The sequence below is a fragment of the Ursus maritimus genome, unplaced genomic scaffold (genome assembly GCF_017311325.1).
Source record: "Ursus maritimus isolate PB19 unplaced genomic scaffold, ASM1731132v1 scaffold_20, whole genome shotgun sequence".
In the NCBI taxonomy this organism is placed as follows: domain Eukaryota; kingdom Metazoa; phylum Chordata; class Mammalia; order Carnivora; family Ursidae; genus Ursus; species Ursus maritimus.
In genome coordinates, this window is record NW_024424453.1 from 44,531,244 (window position 1) to 44,542,846 (window position 11,603).

The 11,603-nt window shown below is 40.6% G+C and overlaps 1 protein-coding gene across 6 annotated transcripts in view; it reads left to right on the top strand.

Annotated features, from left to right (window-relative positions):
• The window catches only part of RBMS3 (RNA binding motif single stranded interacting protein 3), a 672,596-nt gene extending 662,486 nt beyond the window's left edge, over positions 1 to 10,110 (top strand). For 4 of the 6 annotated variants that reach the window (XM_008709575.1, XM_008709554.1, XM_008709593.1 and 1 more), the window contains one exon: positions 543 to 674. In XM_008709575.1, the coding sequence (XP_008707797.1) occupies positions 543 to 674 (132 nt within the window). Of the gene's footprint in view, positions 1 to 542; positions 675 to 8,739 lie in introns of those variants that run through there. The other 2 variants (XM_008709549.2, XM_040636892.1) reach the window with 1 other exon arrangement.
• The last annotated feature ends 1,493 nt before the right edge of the window (positions 10,111 to 11,603 follow it).

Genomic DNA, 11,603 nt, shown 5'->3' on the forward strand with positions numbered 1-11,603 from the left:
CCCTCCCCTCCCCTCCCCTCCCCTCCCTTCCTTTCCTTTCCTTTCCTTTCCTTCCCTTTCCTTTCCTTTCCTTTCCTTTCCTTTCCTTTCCTTTCCTTTCCTTTCCTTTTCCTTTTAGGTCAGAGTCCATTGCTTGCCAAGTCAAAGAGACATGACACAGTGCACTACCCCAGGGAAATGTTTGAATATACAAGTTTTTATAGGAATCCTGCATGGGTTTTTGATTAATAAATTATTATTTAGTGTGGTTGTCTGCAACCATGGTTTCAAAGTTCTAAGAAAGGTGAAAATTATTTTCTGACCATTCGACTGCAGTAGGGGTTTCTGAAGGCAAGGCCTCTCGGTGACACATTGAAGTGAATTCCTCAGCCTTTATCCAAATGCGCTCTGTGGTTTTCCTTTGGGTACTTATCTGTGGCTTCATTTGGCCGAGTGCAACTCTACTCAAGCCAAATAGAAGAGGGGTATTCCCTATAGTCCTTCTGGAAGAAGCCCTTTGCTAAAGCCAGTAAAGCTTTTGTGTGCTTATTTTGCCTCCTTAGGGTGTTGTTGCTGATACCTCTCCCCAGACAGTGGCACCTTCATCCCAGGACACCAGTGGTCAGCAGCAACAGATAGCAGTGGACACATCCAATGAACACGCACCTGCATATTCTTACCAACAGTCTAAGTAAGTTCGGGCTACGCTAAGCTCTTTTCCTCAAGGTCAACCATCTGGTCACCATTGTCTCATGTTGTATCTGTGAGCTTTGGCGACAAAACGGACCATCCCAAACTTAGTGACAAGCTTTTATTTAGTTCATGATTATGTGGGTCGGTGATCTGAGCTGACCTCAGGTGGACGATCCTTCTGGTCTTGACTAGAATTGCTCAAGCACCTGGGGTCAGCTGATGGTCATTTTCGCGGCTCTGCTTCTGGGTGTTAGTCGTCTGTTGGTTGAATATGATGGAAAAGATTGGATTATATGTTTCTGATCCTCCATCAGCTTATTCATATGGAAGTCCCAGAATTCAGAGAGCAGCAAGAGAGGAAGCCCAAATGAAGAAGGTTTCAATCCATTGGGACGCATTTCCTGCTGCCCCTTAGGCCAAAGCAAGTCACATGGCCAAACCCAAGGTTAATGTAAGAGTTCACCTAAGCCTTAAATACACAAAGGGGCGTTAAAAAAAAAAAATCTACCATCCATATATTTGGGGAAAACTCCAATATTCCTACTTAAAACTGGATAATGAGCCTGTATGCATTCTTAAAGGAAGACAGTAACACCACTTTTGCAGGGCTGCCTTGAACACCAGTAAAGTAGTGCATGAAAAAGGGTACTATAAAATCGAAAGCAATGTGGAGTCTTATTTAGAAGTTAAATGACAAAGCAACAATCATGTATCAGAATTTCACTTGCGCACTTCCAAAGTACAGTTGGCTTTGTGTTGAGTAATTACGTAGACTAAAATTTGAGAGATTTTGAAACCAAAGTAATTAACAAAAATTCAGTCTACATACAGATGTCTTGTTGTGCAAGCTATTCTAATCTGTAAGTAGCAATCAAAACCCCAGTGAACAGAAAATTCCCAAGAGATCCTTCCTGTCTGCAGAGTGTTACTCCCATTTCTTAATCATTCCTCTTTAACCTCAATACGTGTTTAGAGATTTATTTGCTGTTGAAAGATTAATCAGGGTAATGGAGTATAGTTTAGCTTCTAAAGGCAGTCTTCCAAATTAAATGTGCTCCACACGATTTAACCTTTATTACTATTATTATTATTATTATTATTATTATTATTATTTTCCCATAATAACTGTCAGGAAAGTTCCATAAGAATAAAGCATTTTGTGTTTTGGGTTTCATTTCTTGTACAAACAAGAATACAAATACAAATTTTTAATTCGCCTATAGCCTATGTGAATCCCTTTTACACACACTGAACAATATGGTAGTCTCTGGTACTCTGTTCCCAGCAAGTTGGAATTTTTTGTCTGTTCAGAGGGTGATGTGTGAGAAGGGAGCAGAGACTGGATGTGGGGAAGCACAGTGAGAGACACATGGGAAATGAGAGCTCCTGTATTTGCCAGAAACACTTGGTGAGTAGCCAAGGCTGGCTTTTGCTGTTTCAGAGCGTAATGAGGAAACGAGTGATCCTAGATCCTTCTTGCTAACAGTTCAACGATGTCTGGATAAATAAAAGAGATGCTTTCATCCCCCCAGTCAACGGTTATTGATACTGTGCCTACTATGTGACCCCCAGAATTCCAGGTGCCAGGAGAAGAGCAATGAAGGAGGCAGGTGCCTTTCCTACTCTCTTGGAGTTTACTTCCTGCTACGAGTAGACTCACAGTCAGTGGACCAATCAGCAAACAATCCAAAAAAAAAAAAAAAAAACCCAAAAAACAAAAAAACCCCACACACAGAATTGCAAAGCCAATATTTTTAAAAGATTCTTGTGATAGAAAGTGACAGGATAAATACCTAAGATTTAGTATCAGGCAAGGCCTTTCACAGAAGCCTGGATCTGAAAGATAATTACAAGCTAATCTTGGAGAGATTTGGAGAAAAAAACATTCTAGGCCAAAAGAAAAAAACAGGAAGTCCAAAGGTCTAGAATGGGGACCTGCGGCTAGAGTGTGGTGAAGGGGTGCGGGGAACGGGTGTAGGAGACAGTCAAACAGGCAGTTTTTATAGAGGCTTTGGTCCTTGGATACTTGGCTTTGTATACAGGAATCATTCTCAGTTTTATTTGAAGAGAGCCACAAAAGCTCTGGAAGGCGTTAAGGGAAGGAATGCCAGCAGTTGAATTATATTTCAAGGACTCCACTAACCAGTGGAGGCTGAGTATGGAAGGATGTGTTTCAAGGATGGCTTTCAGGATACAAATTTCCCCCTTCTTGCGACTGTCTGTAACATGCTCTTTTCCCTGCCTGACTCAATCAGCTTCAGCTGCCCCCACTTAGAGCCCACGATGGGATGCTCTCTTCTTTCTCAGGCTGTCCCTACCTTTCATGACCACTGTATGATGTGGTGGGGAAGGGGATGCCCTCTCTGACCCAGAGAGAACATCCCTGCCTCCCCCAGATTCCAGATAAAAACCAAGGAAAGCCTGATCTCTAGAGAAAGACAAGGGATTTAATTATCCTTCTAATAAGTCAATTTAAAGAAGCTTTATTCCTTGAACTATCCGAGGAAGTCTGAGTCTGACCACAGAAAGCTTTAAGTGTTGAAACATTTTAAAACTCCCCCAGACCATGGTCATATGGTTACGTGCCTTGAACCTCGGATTCCTATGGCTGATAACGCGGGCCTTTCCACAGATGATAGGTATCAAAGAAAGAAACCCTCCACACGTGTCCTCACAGTGGGGATCATTATGGCGAGGGGTTTCCTCATTTGGAGGAATTTTCCTTTGCACTTATGCTGGAATATATGTGACAAGATGTTCCACGGGGAGAGTTTGTGGCAACATAGCAGAGATGAAAGCGTGCTGGAACGTGGGACACTTCAAACATGTGCCATGTGAAAACCACTTGCATGGCCTCCTGTACATTTCTTTAAACCTGGAGAAAATTATGAACAGGTCCTGTTTATATGCTCAACTTCCTCTCTCTGACATGCTACCTAAGTGCCGGGAGCTTTTTTGACTTGAAACGACAACAACAACACACTGAATGAAAACAAGATAATATTCTAGGTCAAATAATTTGATGGATAACAATCTATTCTGGAATTTTCTAAAAGGAAGCAATGAATGGGGCTCTATCCAAGGTTTTGTCAGTGTCAGCCAAGGGAAGCTGACCTGGGTCACGGTAAGGCATGAGATTCTGCAGAACCATTTTTTTTTAAAGATTTTATTTATTTATTCGACAGAGATAGAGACAGCCAGCGAGAGAGGGAACACAAGCAGGGGGAGTGGGAGAGGAAGAAACAGGCTCATAGCAGAGGAGCCCGATGTGGAGCTCGATCCCAGAACGCCGGGATCACGCCCTGAGCCGAAGGCAGACGCTTAACCGCTGTGCCACCCAGGCACCCCTGCAGAACCATTTTAAGAAGACCTTGGGAATTGAACTAAGCATGTGGATCACGTAGACACCTGGATTCCTTTTCTTATATAAGCATCCCTGGGAAAAGTTTGAGGGATGCAGGAGTTCCCATGGAGATATGTATCAGGAAAGCATTCATAAGAAAGCAAGCACAAATAAATTAATAATTTGAGATCAAGTAGGCACAAATAAATTAATAAATTGTTTTGAGATCAAGCCACAAGCAGTATCCCTACAGTTACAAGGCTACAAATGTCCGTACATTCTTTTTTTTTTTTTTTTTTTAAGATTTTATTCATTTATTCGACAGAGATAGAGACAGCCAGCGAGAGAGGGAACACAAGCAGGGGGAGTGGGAGAGGAAGAAGCAGGCTCAAAGCAGAAGAGCCTGATGTGGGGCTCGATCCCATCACGCCAGGATCACGCCCTGAGCCGAAGGCAGACGCTTAACCGCTGTGCCACCCAGGCGCCCCTGTCCGTACATTCTAACCGTACTTCACCTACAGTAGAGAGGGTCTCTAAAATATTTTAGCCCATGCAAGTGATCTGGAATACTCCAGATTTCACAAATGGCAGCTTATTTCCAGCATCATTATACTAATTAACGTGCCACTACTTTCTTCAGGCAACCCATTTCTGACAATCATTATGCTAATTGAGATACGGACAGTTTAAAGTCCTTGTGCAAACCTCTGGCCTTTCTCATTAAATGGTAGCTGACCTCCTGTGGGGTGTGAAATTTGAACTAGAGTAGCTGAGTGCCCTGGAAAAGTAGCTTAACCCATCACACATAGATTTAGCACCATAATGTCTATACTAAACATATCTTGAAGAAAATTACAGACATCACAACAGAAGGCTGCAGGATCAAAGTCTGAGAAGTAGAAATGTTGTGCATATGAATAGAAAGGTTATATTTGGGGTCTATAGAAACACTTTACTCTTCCAGATTCCGCTTTCCAAGCTAAAACACAGGTCTTCACATTTTGTAGTCATGCATTTTGTTTTTTTGTTTTTCTCCCTTTGTTAAAAGGGGCTATTCATGCAAAAGGGACTTTCAGGGCTTCTATCTGCAAAGGCAGATAGGATACCTGTGGTTTGTTTTGGACGTTCTGTAGAAATTCCAGTTCCTGTCCCAGTTAGCAGGTTTTCTTTGTGCTATTTAAGAAATCTTAAAAATTTAAAAAATCTTAAAAATGACGAGGGCTTGAAAAACATGAGTCATCAAACAAAGTTAAATTCTAAGGGCCACCTACGAGTTGTCACTCACCCTTTTGAAGCCTCCTTTTCCTCTTCTTTAGAGCAAGAGATTAGATCAGTGTTCTCCGAAGAGTGTAAATTAGGTTTTGGTGCTGAGGGAGGACTTACCACCATTCCCCAGAGTTGAGGTGGGGGTTGGGGGTCCCAAGGAGTGTGGGGAAACACCCTCTAACCTAAGTAAAATGCTTTCTTAATTGCGGTTCTCTTCAAAGCGATTAAAATGCTAATGGCCGGGCCTCCTAGAGGGCCAGATAAATCAAACGTTTCCCTTCCTGAAAGATTAGCGTGTAGGCTGGGCTTCCTACTTGGGAATTCTTGAGAGTTTTTTCAAACAGATTAAATTACTAAAGAACTGTAACAACACGTTCACTGTCAACAGGATGATTATTTTGATATGAGCTGAAAAGATTACGTTCTTTAAACAAGTTTGTTTTTATATCGATACCCTTCTTGGTTGATGCCCCTAGCTATATGTTTGGTTTACCTGCGGGTAGTGCAGGGGTGGGAGCGTAATATGCAGTTTCCTTCTTTTCATGCGGCAATGCATGAAGCTAACCTGTCAGGAGTGACACGGGGGGACATTGCATCCTTTGATGATCCCGAAGACATCTTTCCATCTCTCAAAGTCTAGAATTCTAAGCCTGTGGTTTGCTACTTCCTAATCTATTCGCTCTGCTTTCTTTGGGGGGTTGGGGAGGAGGATGAGAAGTTTCAAAATGATTCCGTGATCTTCAATTCAGCCAAACTCTAGTCTTGCAGCATTCACACGGAGCTTCGAAGGTCTTCATCTCCACCGCAGTAGGGCCAGTTCTTTTTATTCTTCAAGTTTTCTCGGGGTTAATTGAACTGTCATGAACGCCAATTCCCTATACATCGTCAGAATATTAATAGTGTGCAAGTTATGTCCTGGAGTACCCCCCTTACATGTCTTTTAAGCTCGTGAATAGTAATACATTGTTAGCACAGTATTTTGCAGCTTACCAATGATCTTCATACTCATTGTCATGTACCTGAATGCCTCTGTTTAAACCGCAATCGGGTTGTTTCTAAAAGAATCTCACTGTCCAACTTAAAATGTTATTGTTGCTAATGACCACAGTCTTGGATAGGTAGAAGCCTTCTCCTTTTGTGGGTATCAGTGCAATACATAAGCATTCTGTCGCACTGCACTTTCACACCTTATCTAGGACGGAGAGGGTGGACAGGAGTGAATACAGTCCTATTAAGTAGCAACAACTTGTCCCTTCCAACTTCTGCCAGCAACCAAGAAAATGCAAAAGACAACCATTCATTGCTCCCCATTTGTTGTTATGTAACAACGAGACCACTTGATGGGAGAGGGCCATGGGAAGCATTTCGGTAAGGTTACAGCTTGAAAGGAGCTGTAGCCTAGCTCATAAATACGGATGCTTCAAGCCCATGGCGGGTGACATACCCGAACAGTGTGGGTGTTGCATGTCAGGGTAGCCCTTTGACTAAGCCACTGTTCATGGAGCAGCTGTTCCAAGAGATTAATGGTGTATTAGGCATTTTCTGCTAAATGAATAACAATTCCAGGTGGAAGATGGGAGTGGGAGCAAAGAGCTGACCCAAAAAAAAAAAAAAAAAAAACCCACAAAACCGAACAAAGAAAAAGGTTTTGTTCCCACAACAGGGTAGATTTTTTAGAAATAAATGGAGTGAGTCTATACTTTGCAAAGGAGTAGAGATCAAATATATACCGTGGTTCCCATGACTACTGTTCCCCTTATTGCTGCTGATAGGATGATGTTTTTAATTGCATTTTTTTCTTAAAAGAAGCCCCACTCTTTCACATAACACACACAAAATATGTATTCCTAGAAACTTAAACCATTGATTAAGAATGGAAATATCAGCTATCAACTAGTTGCTTTTCTTACATGATTCTAAGAACAAGTTTATCAGGCTTTTAAGAGACGGAGCTGACTCCAATGAGTGCTCTTCACAAATTCGGAAAAAGAACCTCTCTGGATCATGCCAGCCTACCTGTCATATACCTTAAAACAGCCTGAAGGGTATTTTGTGAATTTGAATAAAGCCCATTTGCTCAGAGCAAATGCAGCCCGGCCCCAGAGGACACAGTTTGGGGACATTGGGTGCGAATTTAGCCCCCACAGACTCTTTCAGCCATGCGTCTTGTGCAGTGAACAACCTGTACAACATCAGCAACCCTGAGGCTTCTTTACTAAATTAAGCAACAGGGAGTCAGAAGAACCTGCAAAGCCCTGAGAGAAGTGGACTTCATCTAAATTGACCTATAGGGATGCCTGGGTGGCTCAGTCGCTTAAGCATCTGCCTTCAGCTCTGCCTTCAGCTTAGGTCATGATTCCAGGGTCCTGGGATTGAGCCCCGCTCTGGCTCCTTGCTCAGTAGGGAGCCTGCTTCTCCCTTGGCCTGCTGCTCCCCCTGCTTGTACTCTCTCTGATAAATAAACAAATAAAATCTTTATAAATAAATCAAAAAAATAAATTGACCTGTAGCTAGTTTCAAAAATCATTTTTTTTATAGCACACCCCTGAAATTGTTTAACAGAATTCTAATCTGTGGATGGAAGAGCTAAGCACGGAAGTCAACCCACTAAAAGCTCAGCCCAGCAATTGTAGATGGGGCAGAAGGAGAAGACATCCTTTGGGCTAGGCTAGGCAAAGTGGCATAAGTAAAAATGGCATTTGTCTAGTTAAACACCTATTACGTGCATACCATCTGCCAGATTCCTGGAGAGTGAGAAGTAGTAGAATATAGGGCCCGTTCTCAAGAATTAAAAATCTTGGTGAGATGGGTGAATAAGGAAGAAGAGATGGGATGAGGGAAAGTGAACAAAACCCATTGCCTCTTAACTGTCTTACTAGTTGATTGGGCCAAATAAGGCTTATGCCAGTATACTCGGCGAATACCACAGGGTAACATGCAACCATTGCTCGATCTTGGGTACATAGTAGGGACACACACATTTGTTGAGTGAGTTAGTGATAAGTCCCACAGGAGTTTTGAAGGGACAGAATTACTCAAAGACTTTCTGGGATACCTACAACATAAGCCAGACATTGAAAAATGGGTTCCGTGAACAAAGGGAGTATTGCTTGTCTGGGTATATTTGTCATATTTACTACTTTAAATTGAAAGATATTCTTGATCTATTAGCCTTGATATTTAATGTGAATAAACTCTCTGGCTCAGATATATTGTACCATTTATTACTTTAGAACTGAAAATTATTCTTGTTCTATTAGCCTTGATACTTAATGTGAACAAACTCTCAGGCTTAAATATATATTTGTATGAAAGTGGCAGGATTTAAAACTGGTACAATTTTCTAGATACTGAAAGAGCTTGGTATCTTTTAAAGAGATCTCACTGGAAAAGAGCACATGAGGTGATTTCAAAGTTGCTTTGATGTAATGACCACTCATACTCAGTTGTTTCCACAGACCATAAACAAGACTGAAGAATGTTCGTCTGAAACTTTGCCTTGAACGAAGAAACTTCATTGAACAGGAAGTTGGCTTCCAGTTTGCACAGGCGTCGATGGAATGCTTTTTTTTTTTTTTTCATTTTCTACTTTACCCAGTGAAAACAAAGTGTTTTTATGTGCTGTGCAAATGGTTCCTTCATGTGGTCTGACAGTTTATTTTCGCCATCTTTTTTTTTTTAAAGAAAAAAATCCCAGAAGAGGAAACAAACAAACAAAAACCAACAACAAAACAAAACACAGAAGGTTGACATTATATCTGGAAGAACATTTGAATTGAGAATTTACCAGAAGATGTAGACAGATTTTTTTTTTTAACAGAAAATCAGATGCCAAGAGGTGGGCAAAGCAGAAATGGAAACAAATCGTCTTCCTCAGTAATTAAGCTACTCTTTCTTCTCCCCTTTTTGTTTAAATCTAGTAGGTTCGTTTTTTATTTTATTTTTTTCTTAGAAATATTTAGGTAAGGTTTATCTTGAATCTTAATTGCCTTAATTTTAAGGACGTCAAAGGCTCTCGAGGCAAGCTGTCAACGTCTTGTTAAAAAAAATTCAAGAAAGAATTGAAATATTGTGCCGGCTTTAACTGGTACAGAAGTTTAAGACTATGAGTTTTTAGGGTGAACAAAAAACTGTACAGTTTAAAAGAAAATGTTTTTCTTCATTTGAAGAAAATTTGTTGATAAAAGAAACCATGGCAACTGCAAGAATTGGGAAAATGCTGGGACTTTTCATGAACTTTGTCTTAAGTGTTGAATCATTCTAGAAGGCTAAAACATTTTACGGTAAAGTTATTAATGTTGGTTTAAAAACAACTGCATTAGAAATAATGCGTGTTTGGGGGGCAGAATGCAGATTTTTTTTATTTACGAAGCGTGATCGCTAGCAAAAGCATTAGTGCTTTTTATCTGCAGTCTTTTTTATGAGCTTTACAAAGTTTTTAGTCAGCTTTGCTTGTCACATTGCAAAACCTAGCTTAAGAGCATTAAAAAAAAAAACTTAAGTAGATAGGAGCTTATGGTCAAAAAGTGCAAAAAAAAAAAAAACAAAAAAAGCAATAGATAGAGAAATTGTTGACAATTTCTGTAGTCTTTCCTAGTTGTGATCAAATTCAGCCTGTGGATGGCCTATTTTATACCAAAGATGAAGTGGCACCCTATTGCAGTCCAGAAGATAGAGGTTGTTTTCCTTTTCTTCTCTTTTCTTTTTAAAAATTTTATTTGACCTACATGGCCGGACCAGTTCTTACTTTGTCGTTTGTTTAAACTACCTTCCACTGGTGTTTTATATACTGCAACACAGAACAAAACAAAAGGGTTTTTTTGTTTGTTCGTTTCTGTTTTTATTTTTGTTTTTGTTGTTTCGTTAATGTGCATTTGTTGATCCTAGTAGAAAGCTTGTACCTGCTGTGCTCAGCAGTTTGAGCATGAAGAGTTCTGGATACCAACTGACAGAGCCAAACGGCTTTATACTCATTCCGTGAGCTTTTCTGGTTCCTTAGTAGCTCTCTTGAATAGTGACACCTTTACTGATGGCCACCGATAATTGGAGACACTTGTTTAACAGGTTGAAATTCCTTTCTGTGAACTTTGAACTAAAGGTCCTTCCTGAACTGGTCTGAAAGGTCACTTGTCAAAAAAGCTTAGTGATACTCTGTTAGTGATGAGTGGTCTCCTGAAAAGGTCTCATTTTATTTGTAACAATAGTCTTCCTTCTCTAGGTTTTGTCTTCTCACCTCAGCCTTTGTTCATCTGCCATGGACTGCCATCTTGGTTCTGCAAGCGGGGAGGGGAGATCTTCTTTTTGCCTCCTGTCATTGTATTCTCATACCCTGGTGTTGTCAGCAGAAGGACAGAAACAGACCTTTTTGTTTCACTTTAACTCTCTGAGACAAGTAGGGCCAATCAGATTGACGATTCTGTTAGTGGAATTTAGGTAAGCTTTTAAAATGCTATTTGACAATCAAGAAATTGTATGATTTATATAGATAAGAACCAAAAGAATTAGGTTTGCTCAATCTTTAAAGCCAAAGGAGATATATTTGCATTGAGAATGATGCAAAACTTTGTCTAAAATGAATTAGATTGACTTAACAAACATCTCTGCATATTGGACTCATGGAATCCATGTTCAACCTGTGTAGTTTTACCTGAAATTAAGACCGATGGAACTTTGTGAGTTGAACCGCACACCAGAGTCGCTTTCTGAAGGGATCATTGGAATCAGATAGCTGAAAGTCTTTTCACAAACTGAGTCGGGGAAAACTGTCTTAGTCCAGACGGAAGATGGAAATGCGTCAAGTGCACTGTAAAACAAAACAGGGTAGGCTTTTAAAAACTAAAAAAAAAACTTAAAAGGCAAATCATATTCCCATTAGGTCAGTATCAGTAATGAGTTTGGCTGTTCCGAAATTGTCAATATCCAATTTTTTGTGACCTGTTAACAGAGGCCTCAGGTGGAAATGGGCCCGGTTCTCTTCTTTGAAACCCCATGGATTGGAAGCTCAAGTCTTGAAAGTGGCTCCCTATCTTTGCAGCTAAATCAGAGGCACAGATGGATCCAAGAAAATGTAGCATGTGCTGCTACGGAGAAATTCCATCCGGTGACACCCATCCTTAATGGTTTTCCATGCTCTAGAGAGAATCCTAGATGTGTACTTTCTTCTGTTCTTCAAGCTTCTCATGTATTTCAAGGATGGCACTTAAGTTTTATCTTTGAGAAGCGGGCCCCTGAGTTACAGGGGGTAGAAGGAACATGTATAGGAACTGTGCTTTTCGTTTCTTTTTTTCAGTCTCTGAACTCTTTGTATAAATAAGGATTATCC